Here is a 24,668-nt window from a genome sequence, read left to right on the forward strand (position 1 = left end):
GAGGGCAACAAACTAGCAAACTGTGGACATGAGGGATAAGTCTCCTCTCTGAAGTCCAGAGTGTTTAGTGGAAAAGGGTGAGGTGAGTTAGGTCCGCTGGGATTCCCTACATCTTTTGTAATTACCCCTTCCTTCTAGATGTGGCTCTGGTAAGAGTCTGTGCCAATGGGTCTGTCACAAGGAAGCAATAACTACTATACACTAGATGCCAAGCTTGGTTTCCTAGTTACAGCTGCCACATGTAGAATTGTAGGCCTCCATGATAGCACCCCTCTACCCCCAATGCATTTCTCTTACTAGGAGACTGGTACACTATCCAATAGTTTCAGAACGTGAATGGGTCAGTTTCTTTTAAGTTTAACTTAGCATGTTCCTCAGTTAGTTACCTCTAGTCTGTTTTGTGCAAAGATTCCTATGTACTGGTCTGGAGCTGGCTTGTAGCCTCTGTGGAGTAGTGCTGAACCCACATACTCTGCTCTCTCTGAGACCTAAAACAGAAAGCCAACTAAGGTTAACAGAAAACTCCTCAGCAAACCACATCTCAATCTGTTGATCTTACACGGGGTATCGAGATTTAAAGTGTAGGCAGGAGAGAGTCTAGTAGGCCTTATTTTTGGCTGTTTCCATGACTTAGATGAGAGGCATTACAATAGCCATCAGTCAACCTACTCCAGTTTAACAGTAGAGCACAGCACAGTGGTTAACAGTTAATCACTTCAGGACACTATTCTTGAGGGCTCTCAGGTGGATATGACTGAAGCTGGACTCTGCACATCTGCAGTCCACCCAAGGGATGCAATACTGGAATGATTTCAACATCTAAGTTCTGCTTGATTCAGTCATGGAGAGTGCATGTCATCCATCTAGTTCACTATTCAGATAAGCACTGAATGATACAAATCTTTCTCCAGTACTTGAAACTGGGTTCCCCCGGATAGCTGTTCCTTAAACCAGTTTTTCTGAGTTTTGTTCTAGTATCATGCCTACAGCCAAATCTCCACTGATTGGTCTAAAGTTGGACTCACCATCCTGGCCCTTTAATCTAGATTCAGAATGCTACACAAGGATGTATACACCATGTGACTAAGTAAAGCACATGTGATAAAGAGCCACCATCCTATAATGTGAAGATGTCCATTAAAGGAAGGACTTTGATGGGCTCATCTTTCCTGAAGGAGACCCTGCTTCCTCCAACTGAAAATTCTAGCATCTAGGAAGATTTTAGGGAGTGTAGCAATACACTCTAGGAAAGCCTTATCACAAGTTTGGAGCCCAATAAAAGCATCAACTGGAGAGACAAGGAACCTCTCATAGTTCTAAACCTTAAGATGATGCAACGAGTTTTAGACTATATATATTAAAGCTTTTAGAACAGCAGTTTTAAAACTATAATGTTAGGGCCAGTCCACAGCTTTTGACATCTTTAGCAGTTATGTCAATAAGCATATCACTTCTTCCTATCTGCTACTTGCATTCTGTACATTCCCCCAACAATACTACACATCTGTTTTTTTGGAGAGTCTCACAGTAGTTTTAAAGTTTAAATCCAGGGTTTTCCCAGTGTGGCGTTAATCAAGTGTTTGCAACTGCTAGTTCTAAACCAGCAGGCTGCTTGCAGTCTAATCAAGACACAGCTGTAGCCCATGTGACATTCTCAGGGCCATACAGGTAGTATATATATTTTGTGTGGGCCACATCCACACAGAGCTGCATATGTGGCCCACAATGGTAAATCGGTTGAGAACCACTGAGCTAGATGGACTGGTAAAAAGGGTGTCTACGCAGCATCTGGAAAATGCTTCCTTTTGAATAGGTCAGGGCTATGGAATAGAGCTCTCAGGAACAGTCTTGAAGTGATTAACTTAAGATCGGATCTGAAGGGTTGTGCAGTGATTTGAGGTACCCCCAATAGTATCTGGGACTGTTCATACTCAGATTTATAGTTCTAAAATGCACAGGCTCCTGTGAAATGCTTTTCACTCCATTTCCCTTTTTATATTAGCTCTTGTCCCTAGAGTGCAGTGTCTTATTAGAATGACATTGTTAGAAATTATCTACTCGCAATATTTTTTGTGGGGTCACAGCAGCATGAATTTCAGATACTACTTGAAACAGCTGCAGAGTTACAAGATTTCTTACATCATTGGTATTATACTAATGGTCATACCAGGGGGGAACCCAACTTGTTTAAAGATAGAAAACTAGAATGGCTGCTTACCTCTTTATAAGAGATCCATTCATATGGCTGATTTGGTTTTCTAACACCCAAACAGGGACCGTTATCTTTGGAAAAGGAAAAAAAATCATGTAACAGTTATTCCAGTTTTGTTCAGGCTAGAACTCTGTGTTCTCCCTTTCAATTATTTGATACCTTAGCTGTTCAGTTCAGCTAGTTGCCTGTCAGGATTAGCCTTTAAGAGACTATCGGCCTCTGGTCTAGATCCCAATGGACATCTATAGAAGCCAAACCCACATTTGTTCCTGTTTGGTCAGTGTAGACTGAACAGAGCGTGCTCTAGGGTGGACTTTTCTTGCACAGCCCTGCTTCACATCAGATCACCAGTCTGTTTCGCTTTCCCAAGTTCTGAAACACTACCTTTGACCTCCTAATATGCTAGAGCATTATTTGTCTACTGAACAACAGGATAACATCTTATCCCGCAGCCTCACTTGTCTCAAACCCTACAAGTTAGCTCTTGACAGCAAAGAGACTACTTTTTATAAACTTACTTGACACCTCCAAACCTCTTTGAAAGATTTCATAGACTGTTCTCACATCATCATAGTAATATGTCAACAGCTCATCACTATTAAGCAGGGATGATCTTCGAGCATGCTCACCACCCTAAAAAAGAAGTATATATGTTTATAGCTAGGAAGATTAATGACATATTGGAAGACAGGAATGACAACATGAAGACATTGGTGGCTAGTCTAAGATCGAAAATGTTTCAAAAGGGATGAGCAAGTTATGAAATCTAGAAAGATCTTCTCATGAGTCCCATCATTAAAAGTAACAGCAAGAATGAGGTACCATAGGTGCACGAAGGGGCAGAATTTGGCCATGGCACTCTTGTTCTCTAAGAGCCCAGTATTTAAAAAATAAATAAATAAAACCCCCCCACACACTAAGTAAAGTGCACCATTTAGAAAAGCTAGCTCCTTCTAGCTTCCTCACCTCTGGACACACTTGAGGAAAGAGTCAATGCACTTAAAGTTTGAGATCTTGTTTGCTTTTGTAAGCAAGCTTGCATTCATCTATTTTATAACACTGTTTAACAAGTCAACTCTTGAGAGAAGTTTTATTTTAAGAGATCCTCAGTAGTACCTCACTGAAGTCCATATTAGGTTACAAGAACCACCTAACCAGAACAGGAAGTAAGCTTTGAGCACAAGGTACAAGTTATTTAACCCTATTCCAGCATCCATAAGTTTGATTTTTACACTCCCTTTTTAAGGCACTCAGAACCAGTTGTCTGATCTAGTTTTTATAGGCCACTAAGAACATATCTTGGAATTTAGGAAGCCTCCTTTTTTCAAATATGCTAGTGTCTGCTGAGAGGAGAAGCTAGCAATTAACTTGAGAGTTCAAGTTCATAGCTTATTCTCTAGATTCATTCTACCACTTAAAAAAATCCTACAGTACTTTTATTGATTGAGAATGCCTATTTAAGAAATTCAAGTTCTACATATGAGAATTATGCATGTTGCTCTCACCATCAGTGCAACTCATCTCTATCTGAAAGACCCCAACTACCAAGTTGTTCACTGAACTAGACTGTCTTTAGTGTTTTAAAACTGCGGGTCACAACCCAGTACTGGGTCATGGAATATAAGGCACTGGGTTGTGGAGGCTCTGGTCAGCACTGTCTACCAGACCATTAAAAGTCCTTTTGGTGGTGCTGCCCGGCTAAAGCAGACTAGTCCCTACCTGTTCTGACACTCTGCTGCACCCCAGAAATGGCCAGCACCAGGTCCAGCTCCTAGGTGAGGGGCCATGGGGCTCCATGTGCTGCCCCTGTCCCAAGCACGGACTCCATACTCCCGTTAGCCAGGTCCCAACCAATGAGAGCTGGGAGAGGGTGGTGCCTGTGGGAGAGCCATGTGGAGCTGCTCGCGCACCTCTGCCTAGGAGGCAGACCTGCTGTTGGCTGCTTCCAGGGCCCCAACCCCATGCCCCAATCCTCTGCCCCAGCCCTGAGCCCCCCCCATAGTAGACCCCCTCCTGTACCCCAAACCTCTCATCCCCAGCCCCACCCCAGAGCCTGCACCCTCAGCCCAGAGCCCTGACCCACTCCTGCACCCCAATCCCCTTCCCCAGCCTGAGCCCCCCCAAACCCAGAGCCCCCTCTTGCACTCCAAACCCCTCACCCCTGCAGCCCAACCCTCTGCCCTGGACCCCTCCCACACCCCAAACCCCTCATCCCCAGCTCTGCTGAGTTGCGGGCATCAATTTTCTTCAACTGGGTGGCCAGAAAAAAAAGTCTGAAAGCCTCTGATCTACTTAGATCAGCACAGGATTTCAAGTAAGCTCTTAAATAGTAGCAGTGTTCAGAGCTGACACCTAGGCTTTATTGCCTAGCCAAATTTTGGCCTAGTTGAATCAGTGCCTGTGTGGTATACATTGCATTTGGACTTCTACACATGGAATTGTTCACGTATTAGTCTAGGCTTTTCCTCAAGGTCTATGGTATTCTCAACTGAGCACTAGGAGACAGTCAATTACCTAATTATGTACACTTTGGCAGTTCAAGGAAGAGGAAAATACAATTTATTAGATATACTAGCAATTCATCAGGGAGAGTTAATGGCAGAACAAGTTACACTGGTTTAAGTCAAACTCTGTATGTTTACTGTACAGTTTCAGTGACACTCCTTCACTGTTAGACTGAAAACAAGTTTCTGAAGAATAAAGTCTCTTCACTTGACTTGCCCCTTCCAGACACTTAGTATTCCTATAGTACCTAAGTTCAGAAGCATACTGGCATACTTAAGCCCTTTACTTATGCCACAAGAAGTACACATCACTAAGATTTCCTTTCCTCTGTACAAGCATAAGAAGGCGGCTCACTGTACTGTATTCCATTTCAAATGGAGTGCTGTGTACTTGAGACTCTTATTCATGTTCACTGAAAACCTTAAAGCTTTTTCTTTTCAGCTATTTCACAGTTTCTAGTTTTAGGAATTGAATAGCTTATGCAATAGGCTTCAGACACAGAAAATGGAACTCATGAATTTGTGCACACTCCTATTCCAAACACAAGAGCCAAATTTGTTTTCATGGGACCCAGTAGAAAGTCCTGTGTTACCTAATCAGTCTGCTACAGGTTATTTGTGGAACATGACCTGAACTAAGTTGAACTGGAAGCTAAGCTAGAGTTCTAAAGGTTATATTACTGAAGTTGATTTAGGCACAGATCTCTATTTCGTCTTAAATCTTGTCTACACAGGCAGTTTGCAGCAAGCTGGGGTGTGAATCTACCTCACACTCTAGCCAGCCATGGACTGCCTGTGTGTACCCTGCTGACGTGTAGTTCATTGGAAGTAGCTCAAACTTTAGCCATGGACTGCCTAGAGTAGATCAAAGTTTGAGCTACTCCCAATGAACTACACGTCAGCAGGGTACACATAGGCTGTCCACAGCTGGCTAGTGTGTGGTGTAGATTCACATCCCAGCTTGCTGGGAGCTAGCTGTATGTAGACAAGCCTTCAGATTAAGTGTAGCAATTTCTTACAGCAAATACAAGATGGGGAGATAAAAATCCTGCAGAATGGCCAACTCCACTCAGTGTTTGAGAAGGACTCACCATAGTGACATGCAGTGGAAGTTTTAAGGCCTGAAAATGTTGTGTCGTGAAGTCAAAGCATTGGCTTCTATTCTGCTTAAAAACACAGGCATTTAGAATACCGACTCACAGGTGAAGTGGTACTACATGGCCCCTGGATATGTGTGCCCTTACTGAATACCTACAGGAGCCACGCATACTTTTGATCTATGGATCAAAACTCAGATTTGTCATTTGACACAGCAAGAGAGATGCTCCCACTTAAAATCACTGGTTTATTTCCTGTTGACTAGGGTTGTATTTAAGATTAGCGTGGTCACCATGAAACAAGATTGTATCTACACCAAGAGATGCTTGAGTCTGCATCCTCAAGAGCCAAGGAACTGTTCACCTTCAGTTTGCTTAAGAGGGAAGCACACTGGCAGGTGATTCTCAGCAGCAGTAGTGATTTCAACTGCCCAGAATGTACTTGTTAAGTAAATTTCAAACTAGGTGTATAACTTGACGACTATTCATAGATAGGCATGTTAACAGCTCAGTTCTGAGCACACACCACCCTTCGAGACCCTTAAAGTTAGTCATCCACATTTAAAAATGTTTGCCCTAAAGTCCTTCAAGGTGGGACACCTTTCATCTGATTTCTGCCCCCCCAATCCTCCACCTGATCAGAAAAATAGGACCGCCTGCAGGTCAGAAATCCCTCTAGTATTGCAGTTTATTGGCAATAAGCTATCTGTGTATCTCTTCACTGATGAAGAACAACCCCCATCCCCTGCAACAGAGCCTCTTGGCTGCAGCTACATCCTTGAAAAACCATTAGGGCAAGTGGCAATCCTTGCAATGCACCTAGCAACCATGAAGGGGTCTTCCAGAAATATAGCCCACTGAGCTCTCAAATGTTGCATGCATGATATGGGCCATACAACAACTGGAAGAGTTAGACATCTGTAGAGACACTAAAGGTCACTAGCATGCCCTAATGTTTATCTGGATTTATAAAAAGTGCTAGAGAAGGCACCTGTCCATATATTCTGAATTAGGCCCTTGACATAACTTACATACATTCGAAGTGCAGCAATTTGAGAATTTACCACAAACAGTTTGAGGCCTGGAGAGAAAGCCACAAAATAGCATAATGTGCATTGTCATTTTGAAGATATTCCTTTCCTTCCCTGTCCTGTTTTTGTGCATTCAGATTTTAATGTGGAGTTCTACACAAAAAGAAAAGGAGTACTTGTGGCACCTTAGAGACTAACCAATTTATTTGAGCATAAGCTTTCGGATGCATACTGTGCATACATCGGATGCATACTGTGGAATGAAGTGAGCTGTAGCTCACGAAAGCTTATGCTCAAATAAATTGGTTAGTCTCTCAGGTGCCACAAGTACTCCTTTTCTTTTTGCAAATACAGACTAACATGGCTGTTACTCTGAGTTCTACACAGTTACTTGGGCAAGGCGTGTGGCTATCAAGCTAACAGCTATTATTGTTCAGACATCCTTCAATATGGGTAACAGGTCATGTAGCTAGAATGATACAGGTTTGACTAGGCAGTTTCAAGTGTGCCTGCACATACATGCAGTTAGGGACGTGGTTATCACTGGATAATGCTCCTGAGACAAGTTACAGCCAGGATAGCACAGTATCATTCTAGCTACATGCCTTTGGAATTTTACAAAAAGCTTTATGTTCAGCTATACATAAAGTGTGACTTAAATAAGATTTCTGGATTGCAAATAGGATCAGAGTGTCAGGGACAAGCTTTTACAATAATGCCTATATGATTGCTGGGGGCGTAGCTGGAAATGAGTGATAGCAATGATATCTTTCTAAAGTAAAACCAGCCATCAGAGGGTCAGTGTCCTTCCTTAAAAACGCAGAGCACAATGTGAGTAGTTGGCTCTAGCACTTAGAATTTGGCAACTTCACCACTCAAACTACTTGTGAATAGTTATTGTAATACCTGTAATACACCAACTGTTCTTTAGAGGCAGAATATCTGTGCAAGAAATGCACGTAAACTCCTGATTTTCAGGCTAGACTGGATAAGATTAGTTTAGTCTGGGTTATTTTTAGAAGTCAGGATTTAGGTTAAGTGAAGTTAAGGCGATTACTGTGCTATGTATGTGATCATTTGGGTTAAAAAAAAACAACCACTGAAAGTTTGATAACTCTAGAGTAGAGGTTACTATTAATGTACAAGTTTTAAAATATGCATTCTAGAACTTCACCTCACTAATCCAGAAACCAAGTGGTCCACAGAACTGTTAACTCTGTCTCTTTCTCAGCTGAGATTTAGAAATACTGTAATGAGATTTCATGTTACTATTACTAGAATGCTAGTTTCACAAACTTTACTACAGAATACTTGGAATTGACTTCTAAGACATAGTTCCCTATCATTGTCATTTACTTTCATACAACAGTCTAGTCTTGTGGTACTGTGGTAAGGTCTTTTGGATAAAATTAAGAATATTGACTTGTACAGTTTACTTGGCAATTCACAAGTTCTGTAGGTTTCCAATGAGTCCTCCAAAATGAAATTTCTTCAACCACTACTGTAATTTGTTAGATTAATTTTTACTGAGTCATTCCAGTGCAGTGTTACCTTATTTGTAATCCAGCAAGTCTGGCATTAGGCAGTACAATACAGATCTCAGTTGTTCCTATACTGGGGTTGTTTAAAGGGTTATAATATTTTGGACTCATGATTCCAACTATAGAATCCATTTGAGATGGGAGCCAATTTAGATTATGCTTGAGAAGCAATAAGTTGCTCAGAGACTGCATTTTATGTACTTGTCTATGGTCTAGGACTGGATGGGCAAACTTTTTGGCCTGAGGGCCACATCGGGGTTCCAAAACTGTATGGAGGGCCAGGTAGGGAAGGCTGTGCCCCTGCCCCCTCCCACTTCCCACCCCCTGACTGGCCCCCCGTCCCCTGATTGCCCCAACTTCTATCCACACCCCAGCCTCCTGACAGGCCCACTGGGACTCCCACGCCTATCCATCCCCACCATTCCCTACCCCGACAGCTCCCTCCCCAAACCTCCATCCCATCTAACCGCCCCCTGTCCCCTGCCCGCCCCCCCAGGAACCCCTGCCCCTTATCCAACCCCCCCACCACTTCCTGCCCCCTTACCATGCCACCCAGAGCAGCATGTTTGCAGTCATGCCACCCAGCTGGAGCCAGCCATGCTGCCACACTGCTGGGCAGGAGCTCGCAGCCCTGCTGCCCAGAGCACTGGTGGCACAGCGAGCTGAGGCTGTGGGGGAAGGGGGACAGTGGGGGAGGGGCCAGGGGCTAGCCTCCCCAGCCGGGAGCTCAAGGAACCAGTGACAATTCAGATCCCTAAAGGGCGAGAGCTTTCTAGTTTTATAAGCTCTCACTGCCAGTCCTGTAACTTGGAGACATTAGCTCTTTGCTCAGCTACCAGAACAGCCTGTTGCATGCCACTGCTCTACACCAGTGGTACATGTACCCCTGTGGGTATGCAGAGGTCTTCCAGGAGGTACCTCAACTCATCTAGATACTAGTTTTAGAACAGGCTACATAAAATGCACTAGTGAAGTCAGTACAAACTAAAACTTCATACAATGACTTTATACTGCTCTATATACTATACACTGAAATGTAAGTACAGTATTTATATTCCAATTAATTATATGGTACAAGTGAGACAGTAAGCAATTTCAGTAATATGTGCTGACACTTTTGTCTTTTTAGGTCTGATTTTGTAAGTGGTCTTTAAGTGAGGTGAAACTTGAGGTACACAAAACAAATCAGACTCCTGAAAGGGGTACAGTAGTTTGGAAAGGTTGAATGCCACTGCTCTACACCACTTCTTCCAGCTCCACTTTTAGAGCTCTGTCAATCATGACAGATACCACTAACTAGTGCTGAAAGCCATCTGAAAGCAGCTGGTGGGATTTTGCCGCTTGTGACAAATTGTTTCACCACTAAGTTAAACTGTGTAATTACTTCACTGAAAAAAAGTACATTAATACTCCTGCTTTGACTACTACTCCCAGTATAGGAGTACATACTACTAGTTTCATACCAGTACAATGGGTACATTACAGATACCTATCAGTAGAAAATGGTTCTTGTTTTCAATTCATGCTATTGAAGCTTCTCTTGAACATAAAGACTTGTTTTGTTACTTTTACTGGGCCATTGTAGTTCCTTTTGAATGGAGAAGCCAGCAAACAAAATCCAAGAGTATGATTTTTTTAAAAAATCACACCCAGGAATACTGCAGACAAGATGTCCATCTTTCAGGAGGATTGTATGGCTGGAGTCTGCTTTCTTACAATTCTTAAGTTTTAGCAACTTTACACATTAGTTTGTGTTAGTTTAGTTATTGGTTCTGCTCTTACTTCAGTTTTATGAAGCTTAAGACAAGTTACTAAGTTAAAGGTAACTTGTATTAACAGGATTCCACATTAGTATTCCTAGATCAACTTCAGTAGTACATAATGACTAGTTATGGACAGATAGAAGTCCAGTTAGAATAGGAGGCTTCACATTTGCTGTTAACATATTTTGAGTGCTTTTACAGTCCAACAGTATTGACTGTCTTGGCTATCAAGGGAAGTTGAAACTCAGACTCTTTTCACTATTCTGGCAGTTGAATCCCAGGTTTTTCTATAAGAGACAAGGAAGGAGGAACCACCACCAGTGTATCCCTACAGCTCACCAGAAACCTCCCCCCAAGAAGATCCTGGGACTGAGAAGACTATAACCAAGATTGTGGAGGAGAGATCAGAAGTATCCTTCCAGAATACTAATTGCCAATCTCTGTCCTAAAGTCTTCTTAGCTCAGCTATTGAAAGCCCCCAATTATAAGCTACTGCTTAAACAAGTCTATCCACATACTCAGTTGATGCATACCAAATGCTGAAGTTTAACTAGTTAACCCAGTGTGATATTCTTGTCCACACATGAACTGTGGACAAGTATCTTTATCCATTACTAAGAAAGCAATACTGAGCTATGACACGGTTTGCTAATACATGCTGTTGGCAAGGGGCAGGAGTACTATCTAGCACCACAGAACAAAATCCAGGCAAATGTTTTAACAGATTGCTGACTTGTGTGCACATAAAAGGTACATCTGACAGTTACTTAATTCAGACCTTTAAGGGCACACCTATATCAGATAGTCTTGCCAAGAAGCCCAGAACACATCTTTTATTACTGATCAACTTAAGGGGGGGGGGGGGGGAAGAGAACAGATCGCTTTTAGTCTGCCATTTTCCAAAGCCAATAAATCTTACATCTTTTTCTAACTGTTAAAACTAACTCCAACAGCAGGAATATTCAAGTGTTCGGTCTATATACTTACGTAACACTAACCTGGAGAAGAGACCTATTGCAACTGAATCCTACTGACCAAGAACAATAGTTCTTTAGATGGACATCTGCTTAACCAGGTGGTTAAGGAAGAAAAGTGGTTTCATGTTTATCTATTCTGACAAAGCTTCTGTGCTAATCATTAAACCAAAATATTAGGGAAATAATTTAGAATGAAGCCTAATATCAATTAGCATCAAGGAACTCAAGTTATTCTACTAAGAGTGGAAAGAATTCCGCAGCCTAAAGAAATTGATTCATGTAAAAAGTTTTTCCCCTGCCCCATGCAGGAAGAGAGCACATTCCAGGTATAGATACTCCACACAGAGGTTAGTGTGTGTAACCTTCCCACTGTAGTATCCCCAGGTTTTAAAGCTGCCCACTACAGGCATGGCTAGACAGAAATGCACTTACCTCTACTTCCACAGACTGCATGGCTAAGTCGCATGGTGGTTTCAGAGCTTTGGGTCTGGTTGCATACCAGTATGTTGTAAGAGCTGCAAATGCACCAAACCCCATCAATGTGTTTGTTGGAAGAGTGCGTATATACTGTCTGACATCATCAAGTTCTGGCATTCGCAGATGTCGAAACAATTCATGTGCTTGCATCGTGGTCGGTTGCAGTTGTTCCTTATGCTGGCGGCTGTTGATACGAGAAATACCTTTTACATAATATGATAATCCCTTTCCACTTGCCCCTCCCCAACAGGAGAGGGATATACATGGTCTTACAATTTCAGTTACTGAACAATACTTTTCTCAGCACTAAATCAGTAATTTCAGATAAGCAACTATTAGTCAATCCAATAACAGTTCTGGATAATAATAGGACTAGTTTATTAAATAAAAGTGGATGGATCAGAGCTTTAAAATATCCTAATTCTAAACCAATTGTTGGCATGTGCCACATTTTAACTGAACTGCTACTCTACCTCTCAAAAGGAGAGTTGTTTACAGTAGACTGTGCCTTTGGCACACAAAATAATTATCTACAGAACAGCTTTGCTGAAGCAGTCTTACAACATTAGGGATCTAATCTGGGGGTTATATCAAGAAATCAGAGGTGGCAGCATCTGCTTTCTTGTTTTTTTGCCTGCATTTGAACATTATGCCTTGGAGTGCCAGAACGTTAGTGGCAGAGCACCTTAATGCCACGGTAGCACGGCAACAGCAGCATTTTCCACCTTGCAAGTCCAGCAAGATAAGCCTTTATGCTGAACTTTCCATAGCTAATTGAAGTGAGTTGTCGTCATAGGTCAGTTGTGAAGAGCCACCAGACATGTTAGAGGCATCCCATTTCCCATCATGACATCAGTGTATCTTTGTTCACCCAGCAGGACAAACTGACATTTCAAGGTTTTACGTAGTAGTGCAAGGCAATGTAAATAAGCATAGGAAGTAGATTTTATCTGCTGCTTATGTACAGGAGAAAGCACAGGAGAGCCTTCTCTTTCTCTCTCTCTGCCTTCAAATACTAACAGACAACATAAAGCAGCAAGAACAGACCATGGGGGGGGGCGGGGGAGGAAGGGGGGAGGGTCGGTCGGTCGGGAAGGGGAGTGTTGCTGTCAGCTCAGCTGGTGCTTTCTTCTCAGCCAAGGTCTCTCAGGCCATTAGTCACATGCTGAGCCCTACAGCTCCTGCCCACTAGGCTAAAGGTAACTAGCAGACAAGTTATTCAGGGGAGGGAGGGCAGGCCAATGGCAAGAGAGTCTGGAGTCACACCACTGCACAAAAGGGCAACAGACAAGAACACAATGTTTGTCTCAGAAACTCACAACTGGCCGTGACATTCATAAATGTCTGTTGCCAGCTCACGCCTCCTACCACAAGAGGAAGAGTCAATAGGCTTTTAGAGGGAAAAAAATGCAGTGGATATTTTGATGTTATGTGGAACAAATACTGTTTTTGGAAGCTGGTAGTTATTTACTCAGATGCTTAAGCTGTTAAACCTTATTGAATATTGTGAAGTTAGATCAAAGCAAAACTAAAGAATGTGAACATATTTGACTTTAATATAGTATGTTGTAAAAAGACTGAACACCAGATAAAGTAGGTGTTTACTAGTGTAAAAATAGATATGAAAATTACACTTAAATTCAGGATGCTAGTTAGCTGTATGCTAGCACGATATGGTTCCCTTTAAAATGTTACTGCTACAGAATGGTCTCAGTTTACAATCTTAAAATCTGTTACTGCAATGAGTTACTCAACTAGGCAATAGGAGAGCAGTCTAGCTCAAAAGAGGTCTACACAAGTGTTTGGAGAAGAATTAGGTTGCCAGAGACTGCAAATAGTCATAGAAATAGTTCAGGGTTTCACAACACCAGTAGGAGAGCAGAGAAGGATGGTCTTGTAACTAGGGCACTAGTTTAGGGCTCAGTTCAATTCCTGGCTCTGGAAGGACTGTGACTTATGGGAAGTCACTTAGCTGGTTTCCTCACTGTGCCTCCAGTGCCCTGTGCTGACTGGGGTGTTTTTTCACATCCCTGAGTGAGAAAGTTGCAGCACTGTTAATTGCCAGTGTAGACAAGCCCCTAGTGAATACTTTTTTTAATGAAGGTAAGGCCACACAGGCACAGGAAGAACAGATTGACCAGTGTATAACTCACAAATGCCAAACACTAAGTAAAATACAAAGATGCAGGACCTTTCACCTACTTCACTCTGACAATGCCCAGCAGCTCTGATTGCCTTGTCTTCACTGCAGAGGCAGATTAAGGATGTGCACACAGGTCTCAGAGCCTGGGTCAACCGACTCAGCTTGAGCACTGAAACTCAGCAAGAGGGTGTGGGGGAGGCCTCAGAGCCCCCAGAGCCACCCAAGGGGGAACATCTACACTGCTATTTTTAGCCCCATAATGCAAGGCCCATGAGCTCAACTTAGTTGGCCTAGGCACATACTTGGTGCTGAAAGGTCTCCCTGCCCCCAACCCAGAGTAGACACACTTTAGCACCTGGTCCTTTTCTTCAAGGCCCTATGTCAGCCAAACTTAGCTCATCTGAGATGAGCTAGTCAGCATCTGCATAAGATGAAAGGTCTCCCCCTTTTGTTGTGACACCTCCCATACAATCCACTCATGGTCTAGACCCCACACCCATCCCTTACAGGGCAGGCTTGATCCTCATCTCCAAGTGCCTCCTTAAGAAATCGAATAAATTTTTTCCCAGCCCTTAAACAGGCAAGACAAAAGCTGGCTGATCACTTGCTTTTGTTGCATGCCAACCTCAATCCTTCATCTGTTTTCTTAGAGATGAGCAATCCTATCTATTGGTCATTGGCAGGTCTAGCACACTGCTATCAAGGTTAAATAGTGCTGGAAAGTCAGCAAGATCAGGTGACTCATTTGGAGCCCTGGGCACTTGGGACCCCTGCAACGAGCGTGTGCTGCAGACCTGTGGGATCGGTCGATGCTACGCACGGCTCATGCGGAGCCTCATGGTCTTGGACACCATCCGATGGTCCAGGGACATCTACATCGAACACATCACCGGCCACCGACAGTACCAGGAGGTGAGAGCCGGTACAGCATCGTGCATCAACTATGGGAAAGGGACTGAGAGACTTTCCATTGGACCATATGAACTGGAACCATAAACTCATTGAACATTAAATCCCACCAAATGAGAGTAGATCCATTCTCATCATCGTATCCACTCATTGTACTCCTCACCTGAATATAGCCATTCTATGGACAACATACCCCCATGGGTCAAAGTACAGACATTGAGCTGTTAAACTTTTACCCCCAATCGGGGAAATTGCAGGTTTTGTATTCCTTACGCCACCCGCTCCTAAACCGAATTTTGCACCCCTTGATAATCTGTACCTTATTCCCTGATAACCAAAAACTTCTATGCCTAAACTCTGTACTGTTTTCTTTTTACTTCAACATTATCTTTAATTACTGCTCTTTTAGCAAGCTGGAGACCTTTGAGTAAGCTGTTTGCTTGTTATCCTGATATCTGAATGGCAGAGAATGTAATGTGACATGCAGGACCCTAGTCAAACATGACAGGAGTAGCAAGTGGCACCATTCCTTGTAGAATGGAAGACATAGCAGTACACCCTAAGGCAGTGGTTCTCAGCCAGGGGTCCAGGGCCCCATAGGGGGCCTCAAGCAGGTTTCATGGGGGCGTCCAAGCAGGGCCAGCATTAGACACACTGGGGCCCAGGACAGAAAGCCAAAGTCCCACCACATGGGGCTGAAGCCCAGGTCCCTGAGCCCTACCACCTGGGGCTGAAGCTGAAGCCTGAGCCATGTAGCTTCATGTGGGCCACCTGTGGCATGGCAGCCCCAGGCAATTGCCCTGCTTGATACCCCCTAACTCTGGCCCCAGCTTTTGTATACAGAAAATCAGTTATTGTGGCACAGATGGGCCATGGAGTTTTTATAGCATGTTGTGGGGACCTCGGAAAGAAAAAGGTTGAGAATCTCTGCCCTAAAGGAAGCAGACTCACTCTGTGGAGCATAAAAGCTTGTGATGCTCAAACTGATAAGCACAGAGATGCACCTGAAGACATATTATGCAAGAGAGTTTAAAGTTTTCACATATAAAGTAGACAGTATTAAGAAGCTTTTACTGTACCATGACCAAGATTAGCAGCTAGTTTTGCAGTGGGTTTTGGCAGAAAGAAAATAGGTTAGATCTTTTCTCAAGTTACTCTATTGAAAGAGACTCTGTAATATACCTACCTTTAGGGAAACAGCATCAATTTCCAAATACTGACATGCAGAGTCGACTTTCCACTTGAGAAAGAATCCTTCTGAGCTCTTCAGATCAGTTCTGTTAAAATCTTTTGTGCCACCCAGGCAAAGAAAGCTTCCTTCTGACACATAAGTAACGAGCACAGCATCCAAGACTGATCTTCACAGCAAGGACAGAATCATTTGAGGCAGTAAGCAAAATTGGCAAGATACTGCTATTCTTTGCTCCTCCCACTCATGGTGTACAATGATCTATTTACAGAGGGCTAAGCACTCCCCTATTGTCTATCAGTAACCAGACATCATTCCAGTGCAACGGAAGAAAACAGGAGAGTAGCAGTCAGCTTCTGTATTGCAGAGAGAAAACTTAAGAACCAATAGTTTCTCTCCACCCAAAGGCTATGGCTACATTATGCGAGCTTACAGCAGCACCACTGTAGTCCTGTTAGTGCAGACACTCAGCTGATGGAAGAGAGCTCTCCTGTTGACTTAGTTCTCCAGCCCCACCAGCAGGGGTAGCTATGTCGGTGGGAGAAGCTTTCCCACTGACATAGCGATATACACTCAAGCACTTCGGTCAGTGTAACTTATGTCACTTGGGGGGGGTGAAGCTTATTCACACCTGAGCAACATAACTTACACCTATGTAAGCTGTAGTGTGTACATAGCCAAACATTTAGATTTGGCAAAATGGCTAGCAAAGGGGTTGTGAGTCTTGCTCTAAAGAAAGGTTTAGTGACTAGTACTATGGAAACTTGCTCTAGTTGATTGCCACTGCTGCCTCCTACAAATTGAGTGATATCTGCTAAGATTTCCCCTCTCCCATCATTTGGAAAGTGTCCCTCTAAAAGTTACCAGACTATACTTATGTCTAAGTGGGCCATTGCTATTACATTAAGTGTACTGCAATGCACCTGGATTGCCATCAATTCATTACATTCCCCCTCTCCCCCTTTTACTGCTGCATGTTGCTGTACATAGTTAGCAGGGGATGTTCTTGTAGTACCCAAGTCTAAAAACCTGAATGAGGAAGAGACCCAGTCTAGAACCTCATTCCAGCCATGTATGAAACCACAGCACAGGAGAGGGTGCTGCTGCAGGAACCGATACCCACCTCAAGAGATGGTCCTTTTAATATGATGCATACAGACTTAAGTTTAGTCTAGGAAATTAATCTAGCACTTATGAAAGCAAGTTCTCCTGAACTTCTCCTCCCACCCAGGCAGAGGTCTGGCCTATACTGAAAAGTTACCAGCTAACATTAGTCAGGTGTATGAAAAAATCCACACCATCTGACATAGCTATAATAACCTAGCCCCCAGTATAGATGCATCTATGCCAATGGAAGAGTGCTTCCATTCACGTAGCTACCGCTGTTTGGGAAGGCAGTGTTCCCACACCAACATGAAAACCCCTTCCATTGCTGTAGGCTGTGTCTACAGGATGCTGCCAGCCAGAGCTCCTGCAACGTAGCTATGCTGGTATAGTCTTCATAGTTTAGACATACCCCTAGTAAAGACTGATCAACTTACATTAGTAGCCAGTGGCCTCAAAGGGCTTAAACAAAAAAAAAACAACAAAAAAAACACCACCACACAACAAGAGCTTTGACGTCTCCGACTCAAGGAATATTTCCAACACGCCTCAGAACATATTAATCCACAGAGACCTTCCTACCAACATTACAAAAAGAAGGATTCTAGGTGGACTCCTCCAGAAGGTCAAAACAGACTGGACTTCTACATAGAGTGCTTCTGCCGACGTGCACGGGCTGAAATTGTGGAAAAGCAGCATCACTTGCCCCATAACCTCAGCTGTACAGAACACAATGCCATCCACAGTCTCAGAAACAACTCTGACATCATAATCAAAGACGCTGACAAAGGAGGTGCTCTCATCATGAATAGGTTGGAATATGAACAAGAGGCTGCTAGGCAGCTCTCCAACACCACTTTCTACAAGCCATTACCCTCTGATCCCACTGAGGGTTATCAAAAGAAATTTCACCATTTGCTCAAGAAACTCCCTGAAAAAGCACAAGAACAAATCTGCACAGACACACCCCTGGAACCCCAACCTGGGGTATTCTATCTGCCACCCAAGATCCATAAACCTGGAAGTCCTGGACGCCCCATCATCTCAGGCATTGGCACCCTGACAGCAGGATTGTCTGGCTATGTAGACTCCCTCCTCAGGCCCTACGCTACCAGCTATCTCCCAGCTATTTGAGACACCACCGATGGATTGTAGTTTCCTCAGGAAGTCAGTGATCTTCCTGAAAACGCCATCCTGGCCACTATGGATGTAGAAGCCCTCTACATCAACATTCCACACAAAGATGGACTACAAGCTGTCAGGAACAGTATCCCCGATAATGTCACGGCTAACCTGGTGGCTGAACTATGTGACTTTGTCCTCACCCATAACTATTTCACATATAGGGACAAGGTATACCTTCAAATCAGTGGCACTGCTATGGGTACCTGCATGGCCCCACAGTATGCCAACATTTTTATGGCTGACTTAGAACAATGCTTCCTCAGCTCTCATCCCCTAATGCCCCTACTCTACTTGAGCTACATTGATGACATCATCATCTGGACCCATGGAAAAGAAGCCCTTGAGGAATCCCACCATGATTTCAACAATTCCCATCCCACCATCAACCTCAGCCTGGACCAGTCCACACAAGAGATCTACTACCTGGACACTACGGTGCTAATAAGTGATGGTCACATAACCACCATCCTATACTGGAAACCTACGGACCGCTATTCCTACCTACATGCCTCCAGCTTTCACGCAGACCACACCACACGATCCATCGTCCACAGCCAAGCTCTACAATACAACCGCATTTGCTCCAACCCCTCAGACAGAGACAAACACCTACAAGATCTCTATCAAGCATTCTTACAACTACAATACCCACCTGCTGAAGTGAAGAAACAGATTGACAGAGCCAGAAGAGTAACCAGAAGTCACCTACTACAAGACAGGCCCAACAAAGAAAACAGAACGCCACTAGCCATCACCTTCAGCCCCCAACTAAAACCTCTCCAACGCATCATCTGAAGGACGACCCATCACTCTCACAAATCTTGGGAGACGGGCCAGTCCTTGCCTACAGACAGCCCCCCAAGCTGAAGCAAATACTCACCAGCAACTACACACCACACAACAGAACCACTAACCCAGGAACCTATCCTTGCAACAAAGCCCGTTGCCAACCATGTCCACACATCTATTCAGGGGACACCATCATAGGGCCTAATCACATCAGCCACACTATCAGAGGCTCGTTCACCTGCACATTTGCCAATGTAATATATGCCATCATGTGCCAGCAATGCCCCTCTGCCATGTACATTGGCCAAACCGGACAGTCTCTACGTAAAAGAATAAATGGACAGAAATCAGATGTTATAATTCTTGACATTCATAAACCAGTCGGAGAACACTTCAATCTCTCTGGTCACTCAATTGAGGACCTAAAGGTCACAACAAAAAGACTTCAAAAAACAGACTCCAAAAGAGAGACTGCTGAATTGGAATTAATTTGCAAACTGGATACAATTAACTTAAGCTTGAATAGAGACTGGGAGTGGATAGGTCATTACATGAAGTATAACTATTTCCCCATGTTTATTCCCCCCTCCGCCCCCCACTGTTCCTCAGACGTTCCTGTTAACTGCTGGAAATGGCCCATCTTGATCATCACTACAAAAGGTTCCCCCCCCTTGCTGGTAATAGCTTATCTTAAGTGATCACTCTCCTTACAGCGTGTATGGTAACACACATTGTTTCGTGTTCTGTGTGTATATAAATCTCATCACTGTATTTTCCACTGAATACATCTGATGAAGTGATCTGTAGCTCATGAAAGCTTATGCTCAAATAAATTGGTTAGTCTCTAAGGTGCCACAAGTACTCCTTTTCTTTTTGTGAATACAGACTAACACGGCTGCTACTCTAAAAGCAAGCCCAGTCACCCTCACACAAGCAACAGGGAAAGCAGAAGGCATAGAAGCTGCTGTAGTGATCTATGCCACCAGAGCTAGTGCAGTAGTTTTCAACCTGCCTCTCACCTTTTGGTCCACAGAGGTAGAAAGAGCTTTCAGTTGCAGGGCATAGAAAATAAAGTTTCAGATCCCAGAAAAGGGCATTCTGTTTTTCTGATCAAGCAATAATATGCAAGTACCCCCACCTACAGGTCAAAACCCAGAAGTGTTATAGTTACCATAGAAGCCCACAGTTTAGTGCTGTAGCTCATGAACGCTTATGCGCAAATAAATTGGTTAGTCTAAGGTGCCACAAGTCCTCCTTTTCTTTTTGCGAATACAGACTAACCTCTCGCTCACTGTGTCAAATGCCAAGCTGAACACATTAACTGACTGAACAGAATTCAGCTTTCAGTCTAAGACTGCTATGATCGGGGTCCATGGACCACAGGTTGAGTTTCCAGAAAGGTCTGGCACCTTCATTTGAAAATTTTTAGGGGTCTGCAAATGAAAAAGCATTGAAACCTGTTGTGCTAGTGTAAACCTCCCAACACTAGTTAGATTGATTCTACAGCCAGATTATTCTAGTGATTATAGGGTTGCGACACTGCCCCTGAAAATCTGGTCCATCAGTCTCATATGGCCTTCTGAGGCCTTGTCTATACTAAATGGAAAAGTCAATCTAAGCTATGCCATTCGAGTGACGTGAAAAGCGTAACTCAAATTGATGTAGCTTAGATCTACTTACCACAGGGTCCACACTGTGCGATGTCAATAGGAGACATCCTCCCACAGACTCCCCTTACTCTTCTTGATCCGCTAAAGTACAGGAGTCAATGGGAGAGTGATTGGTGGTCAATTTAGTGGGTCTTCACTAGACCCACTAAAATCAATGGCTGATGCATCAATCGCCACAGCATCAGTCCTCCCATACATGTAGGCAAGCCCTGAGTATTCCTAATAAAGTCTATAACCTGCCCTTGCAGCAGTGTGAATTTGATCTAGCACTTAAGATAATTTTCTCTTTCTACCCTGCAAACTGCAAGCACACTGAGGATTAGAGCATTTCTCAGCAGTCTTTACACAGCAGCATGTCTAGGAAATACATTTGAAGTGGGCACTCAATTCTGCCCTCAAATGTATGGCTAACTCCTTTCGATATTCAGGGGAACAGCAGCTGTATTTTAGAGTCAGAATAGTGTCCAAAAGGTAACTTGAGGGCATGCTGAACTGGACATTAAGTTCTCAAGTCTGACAGTATAGCACTACATGACAAGACTGTGCCCAACCATCTTTTAAGAGTTAGATTATTGTAGGTGAAGCTGGTAGCACCACAAATTAAGATTGTATAAATTATAACCAGTTGCCCTAATATTTAGACTGAGGCTGATCCACTTCTGGATATGTTGGACCACTGAACACTAAAATTGTTCTCACCTCCATAATTAATAGGAAGCTAATTATGAGTGCTTGCACTGTCTCAGAAGTGATGTTTAAGCCTATCATTCCAATTAGAATGAACACATCTACAACTTTCTACTGACGTGTGCAGCAACACCCCAGCTTCTCTGTTTGCAGTAGGTTCATTCACAAAAGGCACCCAAGATGGGCATTGTTCTGCAAAAGCTTATTGCTGGTCAGACACAGAAGCACTTTCGTGGAGTCACCAGCAGCATAACCGACAAAAATCATTGTATTTTACTCATTCTGATAGTTCCAGGAAAATACAGCTCAGCACACATGTAAAGTCATCATATACCTTCTGAATGATGAATGAGACAGAGTGCAAGAATTAGCTTCTTATACACACTTAGTCACCTGCAATCTCAGAAAGGTTAAGTAAGAGTCAGGCAAGTTTAATTTAGATCATGTCACAAGGAACTAGTGTTCAGGCATTTAAACTCCAATCCTTTAGACTAAAGTCACAACACAGATAAATAGATACTGCTAAAGCATTCAAGACTAGAACAAGGAGCTCAATAAGTACCTTACTGGAAGTGATTGGGTTCACAACCCTTACTCACTCCTCGAATAGTATTACAAGAATCAGGTCTACTGATTCCCCCTTTATGTAAAAGAGTTCTCAATGATTCCTTGTCCCAGGACTAAGGGCATGTCTTCACTAGACATGTTAAAGCTCTGCTGCGTCAGCACTTTAACATGGCTGTGTAGTCGTGGCACCAACGTGGAGAGCTCTCCCAGCACTATAAAAAACCACCCACCTCCACAAGGGGAATAGCTCCCAGTGCTGATGCACTGTCTACACTGGCACTTTACAGAGCTGAAACTTACAGCGCTCGAGGGGTGTTTTTTCACACCCCAAGTGAGAAAGCTGCAGCACTGTAAACTGCCAGTGTAGACAAGCCCTAATACACTATACTGCAGTTCCTTTTTAGTCACCTGCAGCAAGTAGTTTGCATTAAGCGAGAAGAAATTCCTTTCCACTAGTCGATTGCTACAACTTAACATGCCAAAAACTTATTGGTGGGAGCAATGTGATATAAGAAAGGGGGAACAAAAAAACTACACACCACACTATTAGCTAAGATGGTCAAGGATGCAACCCAATGTTCTGAGTGTCCCTAGCCTCTGTCAGAAGCTGGGAGTGGAGAAGAGGGGGTGATCATTCAATAATCGCCCATTCTACTCATTTCCTCCAAAGCACCCAGCATTGGTCACTGTCAGAACACCAGATAGTGGGCTAGATGGACCATTGGTCTGACCCCTCATGGTCATTCTTATATTAAGGATTCTGGATTTAAGGATTGTACATCATGCAGAAAGAGCCTAAATGCCTTGTCCCACAAGCCCTTCTCTCCTCCACAGGACTGCGTGGAAGTGTTTGCAGAACAGGGCCTTAAGCCATCAGAAGTGATCACCATTGGGAAAAATCAGTCACCAAGAGTGTCGGCTCCAAGTATAATTTTTTTGCTTTCTGGTAAGGAAGCTATTTTCAGCCAGCGATAGACAAGCTTCTAGTACAGGTGGCTTACGAGAAAAATATCTAGTAGGCTTTTAATTGAAGGGGTTTTTTTTCCCCTTCTTCAAATGGACCATGGCTTGTCATCTGAAGACAAACTGACACCCATAATTTAATGTAGAAACTAAGGCTAGAGTAGTTAGTGCTTTGAAGTGTCCCAATTTCGACAGGTCAGGCTGGGTTGGAAAACTGCAAGCCCCTCCCCCTCCATACCTCAGAGTTGTAGTCTTAAGTGATCAAGGCAATGCAGCAGAGCATACGTTTTTCCTCACAGTATGGGCCATGTCTTAGGGAAATTCTCATGGAACACCTCTCCCATTCATAACTAGGCATACCACCACTTCCTCTCCCATTTGAGATTGCTATAGCTCCCACAAGCATGTTATGTGGTCAGTTACATGCAATATATCAAGACAGTATTTCATGTGTTTTGACTACATTTTAGAAAACAGACATGGCAGCCAGCCAGAGGCCCACGGATCTAGAGTCTCAAACAATACAGCTTTATTGGCCAGAATGCTTGCTTGTAGAACACAGGCAGAGAAAATAAAAGTTTAAGAAACAGACTAGTGAAGAGTTAGTAGAGCCAACCACATTCTTCATTGAAGCGTACTTATGAGCAGGGACAGAAAAATCCATTAAGTGCTAGCACCGATTTTAGCCCAATACTATCATCCTCTCTTGATATTGGTTATCTACTATCCACAGCAATCTCATCAGGGTGTCCACTGATTGTTAGTCATTAACACTCCAAATAGTTTATAATATTAAAAAAGTCTATTCCCACAAAACCCAACCCCAAAAACCAAACCAAAAGCCACATGGCAAAGTTTGTGGTTTTCCAATGCTGGAAGTAGTATACAAAGGAGACCACGGTGCCCCCAACAACAGCACACTCATTCCCTAGGAGCAGAGTTTCAAAGTGAAAGTTTTTACATTTAGTAATTCATATCTTGTGATGCAACCAGATAGGTAGACTTGTAAGTTTATTCAAAAGCAGGAAAATTTGCCTAAGATGACTAGAAAGTCATTTCATTCCTTCCCTTTTGAAGGAGTGGTTTTGTTTTGCAGTAATATCAACCTTGCTTCCAGGACAGAAAAAACCCAGAAACTTTTTGCTTTATGAAATTGATGACCCAAATCCAACCTAACATTTGTTGCTTAAAGTTGCAAAATAAGTTCCAAAATGTACAAGTTTAACATTTTTAGATTTCGTTTATTCACTGCAGTTGTCAAGGAAGGCTCATGTTGTTTGCTCATACTCTTGAGTGTGTACTGTTACGAATTAAATAGTAAGCTTTATTTTTCCCCAACCAATCAAGGTCTGAACATTTCCTTAATTGAGAATAAGGAAGTGCTGCTTTTCAGAGAGTGAAAAGTCATGACAACTCTGGCAGTTGACACTGGCAAGGCCAACAGCACAGCTCCAGACAGAGCCATATCATATGCTTAATTGGAACATTAAAATAAGCTATTTGGACAACCTGTACTATTATTGTTTGCAAGGAGAGGTCTTTAAGTGTGCCCGTGTACTTAATGCACTCCTGTGGAAACTTAAGCGTATCAATGTCCAAAATTTCTTGCCAAGCCACTCCAAGAGTATGCCCCCAGCCAGATTACAAATATATTAACATTAGTTAACTGGTTAAGAACAGGGTTAGAGACTGCTTTGCCTGAACAGTGTAAGCCAGAGAAAAGCTTGCTAAAGCCATTTTCGAACAGTTTTCCCAACTAGGTACGGAAAAGTAGATAGGAAAGGTTAATGTCTAAAGTAACTGCCTTATCAAGCCCTATCATAGGATCCAACCAGGGCATCCTGGACTCTACCCCACACC

The 24,668-nt window shown here is 43.2% G+C and overlaps 1 protein-coding gene across 3 annotated transcripts in view; it reads right to left on the reverse strand.

The window, feature by feature from the left end:
• The window catches only part of ACSL1 (acyl-CoA synthetase long chain family member 1), a 65,413-nt gene that overhangs the window by 38,175 nt on the left and 2,570 nt on the right, over positions 1–24,668 (reverse strand). For 2 of the 3 annotated variants that reach the window (XM_073341795.1, XM_073341796.1), the window contains exons 2-5: positions 11,558–11,786; positions 2,731–2,845; positions 2,219–2,283; positions 387–488 (exon numbers count right to left, since the gene is read on the reverse strand). In XM_073341795.1, coding sequence (XP_073197896.1) covers positions 387–488; positions 2,219–2,283; positions 2,731–2,845; positions 11,558–11,752 — 477 coding nt within the window. In that variant the 5' untranslated portion in view covers positions 11,753–11,786. Of the gene's footprint in view, positions 1–386; positions 489–2,218; positions 2,284–2,730; positions 2,846–11,557; positions 11,787–15,840; positions 16,017–24,668 lie in introns of those variants that run through there. The other variant, XM_073341798.1, reaches the window with a different exon arrangement.

The sequence above is a fragment of the Lepidochelys kempii genome, chromosome 4 (assembly GCF_965140265.1).
Source record: "Lepidochelys kempii isolate rLepKem1 chromosome 4, rLepKem1.hap2, whole genome shotgun sequence".
NCBI classification, from domain to species: Eukaryota; Metazoa; Chordata; order Testudines; family Cheloniidae; genus Lepidochelys; species Lepidochelys kempii.